The sequence below is a fragment of the Salvelinus alpinus genome, chromosome 9 (genome assembly GCF_045679555.1).
Source record: "Salvelinus alpinus chromosome 9, SLU_Salpinus.1, whole genome shotgun sequence".
Lineage (NCBI taxonomy): Eukaryota > Metazoa > Chordata > Actinopteri > Salmoniformes > Salmonidae > Salvelinus > Salvelinus alpinus.
Window position 1 is genome coordinate 9,197,611 of NC_092094.1, and position 24,026 is coordinate 9,221,636.

The following is a 24,026-nucleotide window of genomic DNA, read 5'->3' on the forward strand; positions in this document are numbered from 1 at the left end:
CTCTCCAGAGGGTTGAGAGGTCTGCACAACGCATCACCGGGGACAAACTACCTGCCCTCCAGGACACCTACACCACCCGATGTCACAGGAAGGCCATAAAGATCATCAAGGACAACAACCACCCGAGCCACTGCCTGTTCACCCCTGTTCACCCCGCTATCATCCAGAAGGCGAGGTCAGTACAGGTGCATCAAAGCAGGGACAGAGAGACTGAAAAACATCTTCTATCTCAAGGCCATCAGACTGTTAAACAGCCACCACTAACATTTCGTGGCCGCTGCCAACATACTGACTCAACTCCAGCCACTTTAATAATGGGAATTGATGGAAATTATGTAAAAATGTATCACTAGCCACTTTAAACAATGCCACTTAATATAATGTTTACATACCCTACATTACTCATCTCATATGTATATGTATATAATGTACTCTATATCATCTACTGCATCTTGCCATCTTTATGTAATACATGTATCACTAGCCACTTTAAACTATGCCACTTTATGTTTACATACCCTACATTACTCATCTCATATGTATAGACTGTACTCTATACCATCTACTGCATCTTGCCTATGCCGTTCTGTACCATCACTCATTCATATATCTTTATGTACATATCCTTTATCCCTTTACACTTGTGTGTATAAGGTCGTAGTTGTGGAATTGTTAGGTTAGATTACTTGTTGGTTATTACTGCATTGTCGGAACTAGAAGCACAAGCATTTCGCTACACTCGCATTAACATCTGCTAACCATGTGTATGTGACAAATAAAATTTGATTTGATTTGAATAGGGTTTTTCCCAACATTGGCACAACACATCAAGAAAGCTTGAGGAAGAAATGTAAACATGCATGTATTGTTCTTCTTCTCCACCCTCTCTTTCCTTCTCATGTAGCCCTGATCCCTGTGATATCTAAGAACAGTGTGAACCCCGACACCATCTTTGCCAACAACGAGATGAGTCTGGGTGACATCGAGATCTATGGGTTTGACTATGACTACACTCTGGCCTTCTACTCCAGACACCTCCACACCCTTATCTTTAACATCGCCAGGGACATCCTCATCCAGGAGCACAGGGTAATGTCTGTTCCTCTAGCCTGGTCCTAGATCAGATCTGTAGCAGAGGGTCTTTAATGTGACAGAGATGAAGTGGCACAACAGAGGAACAGTAGCCTGATCCCAGATCTGTTAGTGCTGATAACTCTTACGGTAATTGTCATACAGGAAATTCCACGGTAACAGAATTATGCTTTGACTCAGATTTGTTCACTTTAAAATGTATGCCAAACAAAAACCAAAATTCTAAGACGCGAGGCTGTGGTCCTTCTTCCTCTGCTCCCTATGCTGCTGCTGCAGCTGCCTCCACCCGGGTCTCTCTGCTCCTTATGCTGCTGCTGCAGCCGCCTCCACCCGGGCCACTCTGCTCCTTATGCTGCTGCTGCAGCCACCTCCACCCGGGCCCCTCTGCTCCCTATTCTGCTGCTGCAGCCGCCTCCACCCGGGTCTCTCTGCTCCTTATGCTGCTGCTGCAGCCGCCTCCACCCGGGCCCCTCTGCTCCCTATGCTGCTGCTGCAGCTGCCTCCACCCGGGTCTCTCTGCTCCTTATGCTGCTGCTGCAGCCGCCTCCACCCGGGCCACTCTGCTCCTTATGCTGCTGCTGCAGCCACCTCCACCCGGGCCCCTCTGCTCCCTATTCTGCTGCTGCAGCCGCCTCCACCCGGGTCTCTCTGCTCCTTATGCTGCTGCTGCAGCCGCCTCCACCCGGGCCCCTCTGCTCCCTATGCTGCTGCTGCAGCCGCCTCCACCCGGGCCCCTCTGCTCCCTATTCTGCTGCTGCAGCCGCCTCCACCCGGGCCCCTCTGCTCCCTATGCTGCTGCTGCAGCCGCCTCCACCCGGGCCCCTCTGCTCCCTATTCTGCTGCTGCAGCCGCCTCCACCCGGGCCCCTCTGCTCCCTATGCTGCTGCTACAGCCGCCTCCACCCGGGCCCCTCTGCTTCTTCTTCAGAGAGTTTCGTGGTATTGTGTAGCATTTGTGGTAGCATTTCCCTTAATGTGAGCTGACCTGACCTCGGCCCCCTTCCTCACTAAACCACATATCTCCACCCTTATCAGTGCCTGCCACATGTTATTGCCCTTACTTTACTCAATACATTCCAAGCTTAATTGCCTCCACCGTATACATTCCTCCTACAGATCAATCAATCAATCAAATGTATTTATAAAGCCCTTTTTACATCAGCTGATGTCACAAAGTGCTGTACAGAAACCCAGACCTAAAACACCAAAAAGCACACAATGCAGGTGTAGAAGCACGGTGGCTAGGAAAAACTCCCTAGAAAGGCGGCAACCTAGGAAGAAACCTAGAGAGGAACCAGGCTCTGAGGGGTGGCCAGTCCTCTTCTGGCTGTGCCAGGTGGAGATTATAACAGAACATGGCCAAGATGTTCAAATGTTTATAGATGATCAGCAGAGTCAAATAATAATAATCACAGTGGTTGTAGAGGGTGCAACAGGTCACAGTGGTTGTAGAGGGTGCAACAGGTCACAGTGGTTGTAGAAGGTGCAGCAGGTCACAGTGGTTGTAGAGGGTGCAGCAGGTCACAGTGGTTGTAGAGGGTGCAACAGGTCACAGTGGTTGTAGAGGGTGCAGCAGGTCACAGTGGTTGTAGAGGGTGCAGCAGGTCACAGTGGTTGTAGAGGGTGCAACAGGTCACAGTGGTTGTAGAGGGTGCAACAGGTCACAGTGGTTGTAGAGGGTGCAACAGGTCACAGTGGTTGTAGAGGGTGCAACAGGTCACAGTGGTTGTAGAGGGTGCAACAGGTCACAGTGGTTGTAGAGGGTGCAACAGGTCACAGTGGTTGTAGAGGGTGCAACAGGTCACAGTGGTTGTAGAGGGTGCAACAGGTCAGCAGCTCAGGAGTCAGCAGCATACCACTGCTGGCAGCTTCTGAAGCTAAGCAAGGTTGGTCCTGGTCAGTCCATGGATGGGAGACCACATGCTGCTGGAAGTGGTGTTGGTGGGCCTGCAGGAGGCACTCTTTCCTCTGGTCTAAAAAACAACAACAATATCCCAGGGCATTGATTGGGGACATTGCCCTGTGTAGGGTGCTGTCTTTCGGATGGGAAGTTAAATGGGTGTCCTGACTCTCTGAGGTCATTAAAGATCCCATGGCACTTATCGTAAGAGTAGGGGTGTTAACTCCGGTGTCCTGGCTACATTCCCAAGCAAGCTGTCCTTCATACCATCACGGTCACCTAATCATCCCCAGCTTATAATTGGCTCATTCATCTCTCCCCTGTAACTATTCCCCAGGTCGTTGCTGTAAATGAGAATGTGTTCTCAGTCAACTTACCTGATAAAATAACGGTAAAATAAAGGAGTAAATGTCAGTTGGCTTTTCATAGCCGAGCATTCAGAGTTAGAGACAGCAGGTGCGGTAGAGAGAGAGTCGAAAACAGCACGTCTGGGCCAAGGTAGCACAGTGAACAGGTCAGGGTTCCATAGCCGCAGGCAGAAAAGTTGAAACTAGAGCAGCAGCACGACCAGCTGGACTGGGGACAGCAAGGAGTCATTAGGTCAGGTAGTCCTGAGGCATGGTCCCAGGGCTCAGGTCCTCTGGGAGGGGAGAGAGAATTAGAGGGAGCATACTATTGCAGCATAAATACTGGAGGCTGCGACAGGAGGGGTCGGGAGACAGATAACCAGACTATGGCACTCAATATTTCAATAGGACACCTGATAATTCATTATATTGAAAGTTTAGGAGTCAGAACCTATTAATACAGATCTTATTACACAAAATAATTCTAACAAAGTTCGTTGGGTTTTCTCCTACTTTCCCCAAATATTCTCATAACATCACAAACCCTGCTGCTGCAGTCATTCGATGGCATTTGCATATGTTCTTCAAAGACAGGACGCCGTAATGAGATAAATAATTTAGCCTAAGCTACTAAAAATAGGCCTTTTACAAGATTAAATCACGACAGGAGTGTTTGATTCTTATTAAAGAGATGGATTCCAGACAAGCTACTTTCGGACATTTTCTGAATGGACATATAGGCCTATAGAGAGAATCAGCGAACTCACTCATGCACACGCCCATAAAAGCACCTGTCAATCAAAGTCACCAGCGTATGTCAGACACAAGCAAATATTTCTCCTTTCCTTAAAACTTATTAAAAAACCTAGCCTTACCTTAGACTTTTCTGAAAATAGTCTAAAATAGTATTAATTGACAAGGAAAGTATGGAGGGGACAACTATGGTATAGTATGAAGATGAAATTGGCATTTTGAATGGATGTCAAAAATAAATAAAAATCTATATCGTTGACTTACGGTGTGAGGTGAAGAAAAAATGACTGAGAAGCACACCGTATTAGTGGTGGTGAGACAATCAGAAATCAGACATCCCCAAATGGGCACTTTCCTATATTTGACATTTGCGAGAAGCAGGCCAGGTACTTCTATGCGTGCTCAGTCAACATTAACAGGACAGAGAAACCAGACACATTCTCATTGCTCACATGGGTCGTGTAAATGATGGTATGAAATAAACCAAAACTTGTTTCTCGAAAGTGTAGCATGTTGTGAACTCTGCAAACATTTTCACTCTGAGAATGAGAATGGTAAATTACTGTAGTTTATGCATGCATTGACAAAAATGGATGTAAGTAAATGACAGGGATGAACAGTAAATTGCTTGTTTTACAAACGGTAGGCTACCACAGTGGCATTCATAAAAGTACTTTGTGGGCCAACACTGTATAGCCTCGGCTACTATTCCACTTTGCAGGCATAGGAGGTCAGCATTTATTTTTACAAATTGTCTCACCAAGGGCGAGGGCAAATTATACCATGCCAGGTTGTAGAGGGTTGGCACATTGTCCATTTGACACAACATTAGCGCATTGTAGGCCTCAGAGCCAGAACAACCTTGTCGACTGCCGTTTAATAATTAACGAATAGTCAGACACATCCAACCTTTTTTTTAAAGGAAGACCGATTTAAATTTATTTATTTACTAGCAAGCAATGAAAACATACACTGTATAGAAGAAAGTCCACACATCAAGCTGTTGTTTTACAGCTAGCAGATTAGCTGTACAGCTAGCAGATTAGCTGTACAGCTAGCAGATTAGCTGTACAGCTAGCAGATTAGCTGTACAGCTAGCAGATTAACTGTACAGCTAGCAGATTAACTGTACAGCTAGCAGATTAGCCGTACAGCTAACAGATTAGCTGCTGGAGCATTAAAGGACAGTTGGAAAGAGGAGGAGATATTCACAGTGTAATAGACAGAGTTAGCCAAATAAATTGAGTTAGCCAAATAAATTGAGTTAGCCAAATAAATTGAGTTAGCCAAATAAATTGAGTTAGCCAAATAAATTGATTATAATCATTAGTAAACACTCACGCTAAAAAATTAGTTAGTAAAGTTAGTAAACATTTGATAAAATCCTAAAATGAATGTAGGCCTATTTTAAACGGTTTGGAGGGTTATTTGATTTTCATGCCGTCTTCGTCCTTAACCGTCAGTTACACGGTTATTCAGTTACACGGTTATTCAGTTACGCGGTTATTCAGTTACACGGTTATTCAGTTACACGGTTATTCAGTTACGCGGTTATTCAGTTACACGGTTATTCAGTTACACGGTTATTCAGTTACACGGTTATTCAGTTACACGGTTATTCAGTTACACGGTTATTCAGTTACACGGTTATTCAGTTACACGGTTATTCAGTTACACGGTTATTCAGTTACACGGTTATTCAGTTACACGGTTATTCAGTTACGCGGTTATTCAGTTACGCGGTTATTCAGTTACGCGGTTATTCAGTTACACGGTTATTCAGTTACGCGGTTATTCAGTTACGCGGTTATTCAGTTACGCGGTTATTCAGTTACGCGGTTATTCAGTTACACGGTTATTCAGTTACACGGTTATTCAGTTACACGGTTATTCAGTTACACGGTTATTCAGTTACACGGTTATTCAGTTACGATCACAGACCAACGTTGCATATAGAACACCCATATTCATAGGCCTATATATGTATGTATATATGTATGTATGTATATATGTATATATGTATATATGTATATATGTATATATGTATATATGTATGTATGTATGTATGTATGTATATATGTATGTATGTATGTATGTATGTAATGTAATGTAATGTAATGTATGTATGTAATGTGTGTATGTATGCATGTATGTATGTATGTATGTAATGTGTGTATGTGATGCCAAGCCCCCCCAAAAATGTAACTTAATTTAAATAATGATTGTGCCATTATACAATACAGAGCCTAATAACCTACTGCATATTACGTACGGCAGAAGAAGAAAATAAAAATATATATATTTAAGATGTCGTTGGTACATAATTGGTCTAGCCTACACAAATTCTAGTAATCCCCTTTGATTGTGGACTGTATTATTATGCATACTGGATGGATTGGTTACCTTATGCTACACCGCAAACGTTCTATCCATGAGTCTGGGAGAGAACCGACAGGCCTAGGCGATGCTATCGGTTCATTGGGGGCGGCAGGTAGCCTAGCGGTTAGAGCGTTGGACTAGTAACCGAAAGGTTGCAAGATCGAATCACAGAGCCGACAAGGTAAAAATCTGTCGTTCTGCCCCCTGAACAAAGCAGCTCCTCGACCCTCATTGAAAATAAGAATTTGTTCTTAACTAACTTGCCTAGTTAAATAAAGGTTAAATAAAATAGGCTGATACATTAGCTTAAGCTACATAATATCTCATCACCATATGTTTCCATCTCCTCCTATCTCTCATTCATTCCTTTCTTGAGCGCGCAGGGATAGGGGCTGTCAACAGTTGAATTAAATATGTTTTTGTTGTTGTGAAAACATGTTACTAATCATGTTCCTGAACAGATTTCACTTAAAATGAAGCACTGGGTAGCTGCAGAAACATGGAGCTGAATTCAGCAGAATATCACCTGTCACACAGTGAGAGGCTGCCTGCTCCTCAAACAATAGTTAAATCGTGAAGTGAAATGTGTTCTTATAAGCCCAGACATTTCTATACGCAATCTCGTGTGAAAGCAGAGTTTTTTTTGGGTTGTCACTAAAAAGAGGAGGATCCCAGCTGCGACTATATTTATTTGTCAGCTGCGCCACTATAAAACCGGAGTAGCCTACCCAGCATGATTTTAAAAAACGAAACTGCAGGAAAGCAACCTCCATTCGCATTTAAAAAAGTATCACTTTTTACGTTCAACATAGCCTCTTCATGTATCCACTCGCTCCAGGAATGGGGAAGGTTCAATTATATTCTATACTATAATGTGTATAGAATAATAGACAGGCAAGCTTATCTTGTCTGCTAAATGAACTAGCCTACAGCCTATGGCAAGGCGCATGGCCAGATCACATACAATAGACTGACTCATATTCGGTTCTTCTGAAATACGTTTTCTTCGTATCATAATGTTTCTTTAGACCTGCCTAAAATAAATAATGGATTTGTTGTGGTGGTGTACACTGAGTTTACAAAACATTAAGAAGAACTTCCTAATATTGAGTTGCAGCCCCCCCCTCCCTTGGGCCTCAGAACAGCCTCAATTCATCAGGGCATAGACTCCACATGGTGTCAAAAGCGTTCCACAGGGATGCTTGCCCATGTTGACTCCAATGCTTCCCACAGTTGTCAAATTGGCTGGATGTCCTTTGAACCATTCTTGATACACACAGGAAACTGTTGAGTGTGAAAAACCCAGCAGCGTTGCAGTTCTTGACACACCTAAACCGGTGCGCCTGGCACCTGCTACCGAACCCTGTTCAAAGGCACTTAAATCTTTTGTCTTGCCCATTCACCCTCTGAAATGGCACACATACACAATCCATGTCTCAATTGTCTCCTTCTTTAACCTGTCTCCTCCCCTTCATCTACACTGAATGAAGTGGATTTAACAGGTGACATCAATAAAGGATCATAGCTTTCACCTGGATTCACCTGGTCAGTCTATGTCATGGAAAGAGCAGGTGTTCATAATGTTTTGTCCACTCAGTGTATATTTAGTAGATGTTCCAAAGGCGTACATCAGCGGCTTGTATGGACCTGGAGATGCTAGACATGAAAGCCTGGAGATAACATTTAAAAATATATATATATTAGTGGTCAATTATCGTGAGATCGGCAGTCATTTGCTTGACAATAGCCAGCTGACAAAATGTCATGACCGCCACTGCCCTATAATCATGATTAGCCTATATTTATCTGGCGATAGTTATCGTTACTCATTGTCACTTCATTCTTAAGTTCTGCACGCAATGCAATATAGCCTTCATTGTAGCGGCTAACGTGCCAAATCAATACAATCTAATAGTATTGTCATACAGTGCATTCAGAAAGTATTCAGACCATTTCCTCAGTACTTTGTTGAAGTGCCTTTTGGCAGGGACTACAGCCTCGAGTCTCCTTGGGTATGACGCTACAAGCTTGGCACACCTGTATTTGGGAAGTTTCTCCCATTTCTTCTCAGCAGATCCTCTCAAGTTCTGTCAGGTTGGATGGGGAGCGTCGCTGCACAGCTATTTTCAGGTCTCTCTAGAGATGTTCGATTGGGTTCAAGTCCGGGCTCTGGTTTGGCCACTCAAGGACATTCAGAGACTTGTCACGAAGCCACTCCTGCATTGTCTTGGCTGTGTGCTTAGGGTCACTGTCCTGTTGGAAGGTGAACCTTCACCCCAGTCTGATGTCCTGAGCACTCTGGAGCAGGTTTTCATCAAGGATCTGTCTGTACTTTGCACCGTTCATCTTTCCCTCGATCCTGTATCGAGTCCTATATCGATATAACCTGAAAGGCCGCTCAGCAAGGAAGAAGCCACTGCTCCAAAACCGCCATTAAAAAAAGCCAGACTATGGTTTGCAACTGCACATGGGGGCAAAGATCGTACTTTTTGGAGAAATGTCCCCTTGTCTGATGAAACAAAAATATAACTGTTTGGTCATAATGACCATCGTTATGTTTGGAGGAAAAAAGGGGAGGCTTGCAAGCCGAAGAACACCATCATAAAGGTTAAATAAAACAACAGGCCCATTGCTCTGTTCACAGCTATATGGTTATATAGGAGTGGACTGGAACTAAAGTGAACCCAGGAGCAGCTTGTTGAACGGCCACGGCGACACTCCATCGCCAGCCATCACGGATTAGTATCTTATATTAATCAGAGACAACACGGTTCCTAAAGTCTGTCAGCATAGTCGTTCATATTTGACATTAAGTTGGATGAAATGCATAATTGTAGCCTATTTCACAAGTGGTTCTTTGCAATATCACAAGTTATTTCATCAATTGATTCTCCAGTGACTAATTAAAACAAATATATATTTCATCCCGTACTTTGAGCTCAGTAGACCGACTACTGCCTTTTAACTCTCATCACTGTAGGCATTTACATGTCGTTTTGTATTTCATCTCATCATTAACAAAATGTCTTCTGCAATGCCTTGATATGTTGAGTCAGTCCTTGCAATCAGTTCCATCTCGAATAAGGGTTATGTTCTCCCGCCTCCCAGCAGCAAACCGAGTGGCCATCGACATTAAGAACTCTGTCTTTCAGCTTCAGTTGTGCTTCCTGTAGGCCTATTCATGCTCATTTCATGTATTTTGTCTTCATTCTAATAATTTTGGTCATTGTTACAGGTGGAGCTTCAGTTTCTAAGAACCGGGTTACATCTTACCTGAACTGATTCTGGGGAAATGCTTCTCTATGCAAGCTAACATCCTTACCCAACTAACAACGGTTGGTCCCATAGTCACCACCTTCAGTTTTCATATGAAGGCTGCCCAGCAGTGGGTTCCACCATGTTGGTTTCTTTACTGCTAGTGTACAAGGTTCATCTGACACCTGCACGTCCTTGGTTAACGCTCAAGCTTTTCCTTTACACTTTTACTCAAGTGCCTTTTCATGTTACAACAGTTCCTGATAATCTCAAGATGCTTTAATTGAACCTTTATTTAAGATCTCATTATGTGTTATAGACAGTTGGCCCTCTGAGTACAGATTTTTACTACGTCTGCTTTCTATCTGTGTACCTTTGGGAAGATTTTCAGACTCAACATGTCTGCAGTTTGTTGCCCTTTACATTACGGGTAAATGGTAACTCTATAGAGGGCCTCATCTCAGCAATATCCATGGCATGTCGCAAACTAGGCGAAAACACTATCCCAGGCAACTATTACTTCTCGTTGCTTTGTCTCGTTGCTTTGTCTCGTTGCTTTGTCTCGTTGCTTTGTCTCGTGCCATCTTTGCCCATTCATATTCAGTCAGCACGACTCTTCTCCATCGCAACACAACACGTTTATTCTCAATACTAAGCTACCTGCTACTTCCTATTCTACAGCATATGGTCGTAGCCCTCATGTGGTTTCCCTCCGCATTGACGTTTCGCAAGTCTTTTTTTACTGGTTTTCCATTGGTTTCCTTCTAATGGCAAGTTCGCAAATCCTGTCACTTTTATTCCTTCATGTGATTTAGTTTTTTCTGGTCTGTTCACCTTAATCACTTTCAAGTGTTTTAAATCAGGTTCCTGGGGTACTATCATAATAGCTAGCACTTACACTGAATCCATTCTCATGCTTTATGCTAATATATATTCCCGCTTGACCCCGCTCTGCTTCTCGTCGTTCTCCTTTCGTCTCTACAACCCGCGTCTGTTTCACTTCTCTCTTTTCTCAAGTGATATAAAGGTGTTTATATTTTACCTCAACGCTACACTGGTCACTCGTTCAGAGCTGGAGTTGCAGCCACACTAGGGTATAATTCAACCTTCACCCTCCAGCAACTAGGTCGCTGGTCGTGCTCTGGTCATGCTCTGCCTACTTTATATGTTAGGCCCAATCTATTGGCCATCCTCTGGTCATGCCCTGCCTACACTTTATATGTTAGGCCCAATCTATTGGCCATCCTCTCAGCAATAGTCCTTTTATCATAGCTACTTTAGTTGGCGAGTATCCATTTAAACTCATTCATGTAGTCATTCATTATTACACTTCCATCATCGGTGTAACATGCAAGGCACTCAGCAGGCCGGCATTCGGTCAGACACTCTTTGGCGTGTGTCCCTATCGCTTTGTACGACTTAGTTCGACGCAAAGCAAATGTCTCATTATATCATACAAATGGCATTACAGCGGTTCCACATACACGCGTATGTAGCATTTCATCTAAACACATGGCGTTCAGCCCGCCATGCTTTAATGAAAATTTCATATAATACTTTCCATTACCGTATAATCTCACTTTTGTTATATTTCTTTCATGCCTCTATTTTACATGTAGTTAGTCATTGTTTTTAATCTTTAGATCTAATTGTTGCTTCGTTGCGTCCCTTCTCCCTGCTAAGTAACTTATTATTTTGGGGTGGGTTTCGATGCTAGCGGTCCTGCGTAGGGCCACCTACCTTTTACGTCTGGCTCCGAGGATCTTCCCTCTGTCTTTCTTGTTCACTCAGTTAAACATGTACTAGATTGAAATAGAGTTTAGGAAAGTTCAATCAGGAAGGCTGGTTCGAATGCTCCTTTAACTTCATTCAGTAAGTATAACATAATTCACTCTGTTTCCTGTTCTACGGGCATAGTGGGAATGAATACAAACGTATCATCATAGCATCTTGTTTCTCCTCCTCTTTCCTATTAGCCACGTGTGGAATGTCATTCACCTATTGACCTTATAGCCTATAAGCACGGCACAATAATGCACATTCCTCACGCTTCCTGTTCAACCTATGGGCTCACTCTTGCATTCATCACTTCCCTCTCTCTTAACCAATCGGGTGTAAATCTTGGGATGTATTTATGTGTTAACTTACCCATGTTCACTCACGTGCTGTTTTTCTGCAGCAGTTTGACAGCCATCCACTTCCCTACCACCACCAGCTATAATATCCCTACATCCACTTCCCTACCACCACCAGCTATAATATCCCTACATCCACTTCCCTACCACCACCAGCTATAATATCCCTACATCCACCTCCCTACCACCACCAGCTATAATATCCCTACATCCACTTCCCTACCACCACCAGCTATAATATCCCTACATCCACCTCCCTACCACCACCAGCTATAATATCCCTACATCCACTTCCCTACCACCACCAGCTATAATATCCCTACATCCACTTCCCTACCACCACCAGCTATAATATCCCTACATCCACCTCCCTACCACCACCAGCTATAATATCCCTACATCCACTTCCCTACCACCACCAGCTATAATATCCCTACATCCACTTCCCTACCACCACCAGCTATAATATCCCTACATCCACTTCCCTACCACCACCAGCTATAATATCCCTACATCCACCTCCCTACCACCACCAGCTATAATATCCCTACATCCACTTCCCTACCACCACCAGCTATAATATCCCTACATCCACTTCCCTACCACCACCAGCTATAATATCCCTACATCCACCTCCCTACCACCACCAGCTATAATATCCCTACATCCACTTCTCTACCACCACCAGCTATAATATCCCTACATCCACTTCCCTACCACCACCAGCTATAATATCCCTACATCCACTTCTCTACCACCACCAGCTATAATATCCCTACATCCACTTCTCTACCACCACCAGCTATAATATCCCTACATCCACTTCCCTACCACCACCAGCTATAATATCCCTACATCCACTTCCCTACCACCACCAGCTATAATATCCCTACATCCACTTCCCTACCACCACCAGCTATAATATCCCTACATCCACCTCCCTACCACCACCAGCTATAATATCCCTACATCCACTTCCCTACCACCACCAGCTATAATATCCCTACATCCACTTCTCTACCACCACCAGCTATAATATCCCTACATCCACTTCCCTACCACCACCAGCTATAATATCCCTACATCCACTTCCCTACCACCACCAGCTATAATATCCCTACATCCACTTCTCTACCACCACCAGCTATAATATCCCTACATCCACTTCTCTACCACCACCAGCTATAATATCCCTACATCCACTTCCCTACCACCACCAGCTATAATATCCCTACATCCACTTCCCTACCACCACCAGCTATAATATCCCTACATCCACTTCCCTACCACCACCAGCTATAATATCCCTACATCCACCTCCCTACCACCACCAGCTATAATATCCCTACATCCACTTCCCTACCACCACCAGCTATAATATCCCTACATCCACCTCCCTACCACCACCAGCTATAATATCCCTACATCCACTTCTCTACCACCACCAGCTATAATATCCCTACATCCACTTCCCTACCACCACCAGCTATAATATCCCTACATCCACTTCCCTACCACCACCAGCTATAATATCCCTACATCCACCTCCCTACCACCACCAGCTATAATATCCCTACATCCACTTCCCTACCACCACCAGCTATAATATCCCTACATCCACTTCCCTACCACCACCAGCTATAATATCCCTACATCCACCTCCCTACCACCACCAGCTATAATATCCCTACATCCACTTCTCTACCACCACCAGCTATAATATCCCTACATCCACTTCCCTACCACCACCAGCTATAATATCCCTACATCCACTTCTCTACCACCACCAGCTATAATATCCCTACATCCACTTCCCTACCACCACCAGCTATAATATCCCTACATCCACTTCTCTACCACCACCAGCTATAATATCCCTACATCCACTTCTCTACCACCACCAGCTATAATATCCCTACATCCACTTCCCTACCACCACCAGCTATAATATCCCTACATCCACTTCCCTACCACCACCAGCTATAATATCCCTACATCCACTTCCCTACCACCACCAGCTATAATATCCCTACATCCACCTCCCTACCACCACCAGCTATAATATCCCTACATCCACTTCCCTACCACCACCAGCTATAATATCCCTACATCCACTTCTCTACCACCACCAGCTATAATATCCCTACATCCACTTCCCTACCACCACCAGCTATAATATCCCTACATCCACTTCCCTACCACCACCAGCTATAATATCCCTACATCCACTTCTCTACCACCACCAGCTATAATATCCCTACATCCACTTCTCTACCACCACCAGCTATAATATCCCTACATCCACTTCCCTACCACCACCAGCTATAATATCCCTACATCCACTTCCCTACCACCACCAGCTATAATATCCCTACATCCACTTCCCTACCACCACCAGCTATAATATCCCTACATCCACCTCCCTACCACCACCAGCTATAATATCCCTACATCCACTTCCCTACCACCACCAGCTATAATATCCCTACATCCACCTCCCTACCACCACCAGCTATAATATCCCTACATCCACTTCTCTACCACCACCAGCTATAATATCCCTACATCCACTTCTCTACCACCACCAGCTATAATATCCCTACATCCACTTCTCTACCACCACCAGCTATAATATCCCTACATCCACCTCCCTACCACCACCAGCTATAATATCCCTACATCCACCTCCCTACCACCACCAGCTATAATATCCCTACATCCACTTCCCTACCACCACCAGCTATAATATCCCTACATCCACCTCCCTACCACCACCAGCTATAATATCCCTACATCCACTTCCCTACCACCACCAGCTATAATATCCCTACATCCACTTCCCTACCACCACCAGCTATAATATCCCTACATCCACTTCCCTACCACCACCAGCTATAATATCCCTACATCCACTTCTCTACCACCACCAGCTATAATATCCCTACATCCACTTCTCTACCACCACCAGCTATAATATCCCTACATCCACTTCCCTACCACCACCAGCTATAATATCCCTACATCCACTTCCCTACCACCACCAGCTATAATATCCCTACATCCACTTCCCTACCACCACCAGCTATAATATCCCTACATCCACCTCCCTACCACCACCAGCTATAATATCCCTACATCCACTTCTCTACCACCACCAGCTATAATATCCCTACATCCACTTCCCTACCACCACCAGCTATAATATCCCTACATCCACCTCCCTACCACCACCAGCTATAATATCCCTACATCCACTTCCCTACCACCACCAGCTATAATATCCCTACATCCACTTCTCTACCACCACCAGCTATAATATCCCTACATCCACTTCCCTACCACCACCAGCTATAATATCCCTACATCCACTTCCCTACCACCACCAGCTATAATATCCCTACATCCACTTCCCTACCACCACCAGCTATAATATCCCTACATCCACCTCCCTACCACCACCAGCTATAATATCCCTACATCCACTTCTCTACCACCACCAGCTATAATATCCCTACATCCACTTCTCTACCACCACCAGCTATAATATCCCTACATCCACCTCCCTACCACCACCAGCTATAATATCCCTACATCCACTTCTCTACCACCACCAGCTATAATATCCCTACATCCACTTCTCTACCACCACCAGCTATAATATCCCTACATCCACCTCCCTACCACCACCAGCTATAATATCCCTACATCCACTTCCCTACCACCACCAGCTATAATATCCCTACATCCACTTCTCTACCACCACCAGCTATAATATCCCTACATCCACCTCCCTACCACCACCAGCTATAATATCCCTACATCCACTTCCCTACCACCACCAGCTATAATCTCCCTACCACCACCAGCTATAATATCCCTACATCCACTTCCCTACCACCACCAGCTATAATATCCCTACATCCACTTCTCTACCACCACCAGCTATAATATCCCTACATCCACTTCTCTACCACCACCAGCTATAATATCCCTACATCCACCTCCCTACCACCACCAGCTATAATATCCCTACATCCACCTCCCTACCACCACCAGCTATAATATCCCTACATCCACTTCTCTACCACCACCAGCTATAATATCCCTACATCCACCTCCCTACCACCACCAGCTATAATATCCCTACATCCACCTCCCTACCACCACCAGCTATAATATCCCTACATCCACTTCCCTACCACCACCAGCTATAATATCCCTACATCCACCTCCCTACCACCACCAGCTATAATATCCCTACATCCACTTCCCTACCACCACCAGCTATAATATCCCTACATCCACTTCCCTACCACCACCAGCTATAATATCCCTACATCCACCTCCCTACCACCACCAGCTATAATATCCCTACATCCACTTCCCTACCACCACCAGCTATAATATCCCTACATCCACCTCCCTACCACCACCAGCTATAATATCCCTACATCCACTTCCCTACCACCACCAGCTATAATATCCCTACATCCACTTCTCTACCACCACCAGCTATAATATCCCTACATCCACCTCCCTACCACCACCAGCTATAATATCCCTACATCCACCTCCCTACCACCACCAGCTATAATATCCCTACATCCACTTCCCTACCACCACCAGCTATAATATCCCTACATCCACTTCCCTACCACCACCAGCTATAATATCCCTACATCCACTTCTCTACCACCACCAGCTATAATATCCCTACATCCACCTCCCTACCACCACCAGCTATAATATCCCTACATCCACTTCTCTACCACCCCCAGCTATAATATCCCTACATCCACTTCTCTACCACCACCAGCTATAATATCCCTACATCCACTTCTCTACCACCACCAGCTATAATATCCCTACATCCACCTCCCTACCACCACCAGCTATAATATCCCTACATCCACCTCCCTACCACCACCAGCTATAATATCCCTACATCCACTTCCCTACCACCACCAGCTATAATATCCCTACATCCACCTCCCTACCACCACCAGCTATAATATCCCTACATCCACTTCCCTACCACCACCAGCTATAATATCCCTACATCCACTTCCCTACCACCACCAGCTATAATATCCCTACATCCACTTCCCTACCACCACCAGCTATAATATCCCTACATCCACTTCTCTACCACCACCAGCTATAATATCCCTACATCCACTTCCCTACCACCACAAGCTATAATATCCCTACATCCACCTCCCTACCACCACCAGCTATAATATCCCTACATCCACTTCCCTACCACCACCAGCTATAATATCCCTACATCCACCTCTCTACCACCACCAGCTATAATATCCCTACATCCACTTCCCTACCACCACCAGCTATAATATCCCTACATCCACTTCCCTACCACCACCAGCTATAATATCCCTTCATCCACTTCCCTACCACCACCAGCTATAATATCCTTAATGCCCGTCATTAGAACTCCTTCACCCCAACAGGGTTGTTTTGATGCCAGCAGTACCGCATAGGGGCTATCTGCCATCACATCATCTGGCTCCTAGGATCTTCCCTCTGAGACGAGGCAATTCGGGCAGATTATTTAATAAAATTACATATTGCATTCCCTCTTTGTTCATTCAGTTAAGCCTGTACTTGATTGAATTACAGCAGGTGAAGTGGATTTACAGCCGGTTATGGCATTATGGTAACAGAATTACATGATGAATCCCTGACCTGTACTATACAGAAATGCATTATTATGAATATGAATATCATTCTCTTCATGGTGATAAATAGGTACACAAAGGTAGAAATATGCAATATCCTTATTTTGCATATTTGGGTGTCATTCTACACACTGGCTATTATTTTAATGAGCTCCGCCCCCAAACAAGTGGACATTTGGTTGTTCCGGACCGGACCAAATCTGAATCAGTCATAGACATCTCTGTTTCACAAGTTTGGACATCACAGTAGAGTACAGTACAGTAGAGTACAGTACAGTATTGGACATCACAGTAGAGTACAGTACAGTATTGGACATCACAGTAGAGTACAGTACAGTATTGGACATCACAGTAGAGTACAGTACAGTATTGGACATCACAGTAGAGTACAGTACAGTATTGGACATCACAGTAGAGTACAGTACAGTATTGGACATCACAGTAGAGTACAGTACAGTATTGGACATCACAGTAGAGTACAGTACAGTATTGGACATCACAGTAGAGTACAGTACAGTATTGGACATCACAGTAGAGTACAGTACAGTATTGGACATCACAGTAGAGTACAGTACAGTATTGGACATCACAGTAGAGTACAGTACAGTATTGGACATCACAGTAGAGTACAGTACAGTATTGGACATCACAGTAGAGTACAGTACAGTATTGGACATCACAGTAGAGTACAGTACAGTATTGGACATCACAGTAGAGTACAGTACAGTATTGGACATCACAGTAGAGTACAGTACAGTATTGGACATCACAGTAGAGTACAGTACAGTATTGGACATCACAGTAGAGTACAGTACAGTATTGGACATCACAGTAGAGTACAGTACAGTATTGGACATCACAGTAGAGTACAGTACAGTATTGGACATCACAGTAGAGTACAGTACAGTATTGGACATCACAGTAGAGTACAGTACAGTATTGGACATCACAGTAGAGTACAGTACAGTATTGGACATCACAGTAGAGTACAGTACAGTATTGGACATCACAGTAGAGTACAGTACAGTATTGGACATCACAGTAGAGTACAGTACAGTATTGGACATCACAGTAGAGTACAGTACAGTATTGGACATCACAGTAGAGTACAGTACAGTATTGGACATCACAGTAGAGTACAGTACAGTATTGGACATCACAGTAGAGTACAGTACAGTATTGGACATCACAGTAGAGTACAGTACAGTATTGGACATCACAGTAGAGTACAGTACAGTATTGGACATCACAGTAGAGTACAGTACAGTATTGGACATCACAGTAGAGTACAGTACAGTATTGGACATCACAGTAGAGTACAGTACAGTATTGGACATCACAGTAGAGTACAGTACAGTATTGGACATCACAGTAGAGTACAGTACAGTATTGGACATCACAGTAGAGTACAGTACAGTATTGGACATCACAGTAGAGTACAGTACAGTATTGGACATCACAGTAGAGTACAGTACAGTATTGGACATCACAGTAGAGTACAGTACAGTATTGGACATCACAGTAGAGTACAGTACAGTATTGGACATCACAGTAGAGTACAGTACAGTATTGGACATCACAGTAGAGTACAGTACAGTATTGGACATCACAGTAGAGTACAGTACAGTATTGGACATCACAGTAGAGTACAGTACAGTATTGGACATCACAGTAGAGTACAGTACAGTATTGGACATCACAGTAGAGTACAGTACAGTATTGGACATCACAGTAGAGTACAGTACAGTATTGGACATCACAGTAGAGTACAGTACAGTATTGGACATCACAGTAGAGTACAGTACAGTATTGGACATCACAGTAGAGTACAGTACAGTATTGGACATCACAGTAGAGTACAGTACAGTATTGGACATCACAGTAGAGTACAGTACAGTATTGGACATCACAGTAGAGTACAGTACAGTATTGGACATCACAGTAGAGTACAGTACAGTCGCCATCCTATATCTCAGATATTTTATCCCCCTACGAGCCAGGATGCAGCCTGAGATTCTCTGGCAGGGCACTGTTAACCATTCCAGTGATTTGTCTGCCATTGTAATCCTTGGGCGAGCCGCCTAAGCATTTTTTCAGGTCGCCTGTCCAAACAGTGTAAATATATATATATATATATATATATACTACCAGTCAAAAGTTTGGACACACCTACTCATTCAAGGGTTTTTCTTTATTTTTACTATTTTCTACATTGTATAATAATAGTGAAGACATCAAAACTATGAAATAACACATATGGAATCGTGTAGTAACCAAAAAAGTGTTAAACAAATCAAAATATATTTTTGATTTTAGATTCTTCAAAGTAGCCATCCTTTGTCTTGATGACAGCTTTGCACACTCCTGGCATTCTCTCAATAAATACAGTATTTATTGGTTTATTCGGATCCCCATAACAACCGGCCATGTTTGGGAGTCCCATAGGGCGGCGCACAATTGGCCCAGCGTCGTCCAGGTTTGGCCGGTGTAGGTCGTCATTGTAAAGAAGAATTTGTTCTTAACTGACTTGGCCTTGATTAAATAAGGTTAAATAAAAAATGTAAAATAAATAAAACTTTGTGGAACCCTCTTCCTGGGGTTCCACAAAAACCACAAAACATGACAAGTAACAAAACACTGGTACACTGATAAACAAGGACAGTCACACAAATGTGAAATACAACGATATACAAACAAACAAATGCATAATACAAATAATGCAACAACAAAAATGTATGTCTGTGTGTACGTTTGTTTGTGTGTGTCCCTCACAGTCCCCGCCATTCCACAAGATGCTGTTTAATCTTAAAACATTTTTTTTAGGTAGTTTTGTTTGCATGAGTAATAGGAGATGGAAGGGAGTTCCATGTGATCATGGCTCTGTATAGTTGCTGTGAATTAGTTTTGGACTTGAAGAGACCCCATGTCTTGTGGGGTATGGATGGGGTGTCTGAAGAGACCCCTGGTGGCATGTCTTGTGGGGTATGGATGGGTGTCTGAAGAGACCCCTGGTGACATGTCTTGTGGGGTATGGATGGGTGTCTGAAGAGACCCCTGGTGGCATGTCTCGTGGGGTATGGATGGGTGTCTGAAGAGACCCCTGGTGGCATGTCTTCTGGGGTATGGATGGGTGTCTGAAGAGACCCCTGGTGGCATGTCTCGTGGGGTATGGATGGGTGTCTGAAGAGACCCCTGGTGGCATGTCTTGTGGGGTATGGATGGGTGTTTGAAGAGACCCCTGGTGGCATGTCTTGTGGGGTATGGATGGGTGTCTGAAGAGACCCCTGGTGGCATGTCTTGTGGGGTATGGATGGGTGTCTGAAGAGGCCCCTGGTGGCATGTCTTGTGGGGTATGGATGGGTGTCTGAAGAGACCCCTGGTGGCATGTCTTGTGGGGTATGTATGGGTGTCTGAGCTGAATGGTATTTGATTTATGAAGACAATCTGGAATTGTCATCACAGTAATATTTCTCATAAAAACTAGAAGAGAAGCAGTTAATCTCTTGTCAACCCTCAACCAGGAAAGACTGGCATGTTGTTGATGTTAGTTCTCTGTGGGGCGGCAGGTAGCCTAGTGGTTAGAGTGGAGGGGCGGCAGGTAACCTAGTGTTTAGAGTGGAGGGGCGGCAGGTAGCCTAGTGGTTAGAGTGGAGGGGCGGCAGGTAACCTAGTAGTTAGAGTGGAGGGGCGGCAGGTAACCTAGTGGTTAGAGCGTTGGGCCAGTATCCGAAAGGTCACTGGATCGAATCCCCGAGCTGACAAGGTAAAACAATCTGTCGTTCTGCCCCTGAACAATGCAGTTAACCCACTGTTCCCCGGTAGGCCATCATTGTAAATACGAATTTGTTCTTAACTGACTTACCTAGTTAAATAAAGGTTAAATATGTTTAAGAGATTGCCGTTAAGGGCAAGCCGTGCTACTCTGTTTTGAGCCAGCTGCAGCTTTGCTAGGTCTTTCTTTGCTGCACTACACACATATTACCGGACAGTAATTAAAATGGGACAAGACCAGAGCCTGAAGAACTAGTACAGTCGATTACTGTGTAAAGAAAAAACACAACATATTTTTATAACAGACATACTCCTCCCCATCTTCACAACAACTTTGTCAGTATGTCTTGACCATGATAATTGACCATCCAATGTTATACTTAGGAGTTCATCTTCCTCAACTGGCTCAATGGTCACACCCTTTATACACAACTCCTGTTGAGGTTTATGTCTTAGAGAATGTTCTGAACCCAATACAATGCTTTTAGTTGAAGATGTATTTAAGACCAGTTTATTATGAATCACCCGTTAGGATACTGACTAACTTCTTATTTAGATTTTTAGTGAGCTCACTGACTTTGGGTGCTGACATGTACAGTGTGGAATCATCCGTATACATAGTGATTCTAGCTTTGTGTCAGACCAGTGGTAAATCATTTGTAAATGTCTTGCTTTGACCACCAGATGACAGAAAGAGAAAAAAAACAGTAATGAGATGAACATAACAGCCAGTGGAAGGGAGGACAGTAGCAGGAGACACAATGAGCTGGTCATAACAGTATGCCAGTGGAAGGGAGGACAGTAGCAGGAGACACAATGAGCTGGTCATAACAGTATGCCAGTGGAAGGGAGGACAGTAGCAGGAGACACAATGAGCTGGTCATAACAGTATGCCAGTGGAAGGGAGGACAGTAGCAGGAGACACAATGAGCTGGTCATAACAGTATGCCAGTAATCCTTCTGACCCCCCCCCCCCTTAAAAGATTTAGATGCACTATTGTAAAGTGGCTGTTCCACTGGATGTCATAAGGTGAATGCACCAATTTGTAAGTCGCTCTGGATAAGAGCGTCTGCTAAATGACTTAAATGTAAATGTAAATGGAAGGGAGGACAGTAGCAGGAGACACAATGAGCTGGTCATAACAGTATGCCAGTGGAAGGGAGGACAGTAGCAGGTGATCCAACTGATTTGTGTCCAACTATGATATCCCATTGTAGCCAATTCAATTACAGTAATTCAGATTTTTTCTTGGTGAATCCGCTACCAATTTGGTAAAATAATTATGAGTTTTAATCACATAATAATTAATAAACAAACTTGATATCAGTAAACACACTGTAACTATTTAGTAGGTCTACCTTTTTCTTGTTACTTTTGTGAACTTTCATTATCCTCCCTACACGAGGGAGAGACATTAGAAATGATCTGAGCCTTTGCTTACTGCTAATTTTTTGGACGTAAAATGCTTGAAATAATTATATACGACTTAATTTCTCAAAAATATAGACTCTTATCTTTCATTTGACACCCAATTTGACATGCTCCCATAAACTTCACATGTTGGTGCTCGTGTCCGTTTAGATGGAAAATCTTATACCAAGTTTGTGTTGTATTGCCAATTCCTCGCCGGGGGGGCAAGTTTGGCATTACAATGACCACAGGAAGTTGGCAAGACGGCATAAAACTGATCTGGGACCAGAGTCTGTTTTTCTAGTCTGGTTTCCCACATCTGTTTGTCGTGTTTTGCCAATAGGAGTTGGCAAGAAGGCACAAACAAAAATAGCCAACTTCTATGGTCGTTGTCACTCAAAACTCCTATGGTCTGACATCACAACAATCATAGGAGTTGGCACAAACAGCTCCTATGGTCATTGGCATGCCAATTTGCCATTGAATGCCACAATGAATGCTTTTGAAAATGATTTCACAAGGCCCATTTCACGTGATATGCCTAAATAATTAATAACTACTAGGCTAATAATAATACTTTTGTCTTCTTTTGATAATTTAATGAACCTATATCATGTTATTTCAAGTTATCCCTTTGGAGCACAATAGGTGGAAATGATATTGTTTAACCATTGCAACATTTGATGCACAGTCACATTCACTGTGGTGGTCTGAAGACTTCTATAGAGTTCACAGCTTGGCAATGTCTCATCGTGATTAGTATTCCCTGTAATTTGCAACAATGTCAATAAACGTCATCAACTCTCTCTTTCCTTTGCGGTACCTCAAACTGTCGTGATTACCAGATGAGAGAGAACTTTTTATGAGTTGATTTGACTCCTGGCTCAGTTTTGTCTGAGCTGTGTCATCTTAAAACCTACTATGAGAGTTTTTTTGTTGTTCTCCTAAAACATGTTTTAACGTGATTCCTAGGACCTTTTCTACGATGCTTTGTGGATACGGCCCCGGGTCTGTTTGTGCAGTATAACCAAATGCTTTGGTCGTTGGCAGGCCTAACTAGCACTGGCATAAGACTGCACTCACTGTCACATGAAAGACCACTCTGCTCCAGATGCATATTAATCAAATCATATTAACTGGAAACTGTTATATTATGTCATTCTGTTGGACTTGACAAAGCACAGGCCATGTCTTTGTTTGTAACCTTCACAACCCCCCCCCCCCCCCATTTGATTCAACACTTGCCATATTTTTCCAAATAGAGAGAGATTCCATTTATACTGTC

General features: G+C 43.7%; 1 protein-coding gene across 1 annotated transcript in view; it reads left to right on the forward strand.

Moving 5' to 3' along the window:
* The window catches only part of LOC139584247 (5'-nucleotidase domain-containing protein 3-like), a 45,856-nt gene that overhangs the window by 2,899 nt on the left and 18,931 nt on the right, over positions 1 to 24,026 (forward strand). The window contains exon 2 of the mRNA XM_071415862.1: positions 905 to 1,089. Within this exon, the coding sequence (XP_071271963.1) occupies positions 905 to 1,089 (185 nt within the window). The remainder of the gene's footprint in view (positions 1 to 904; positions 1,090 to 24,026) is intronic.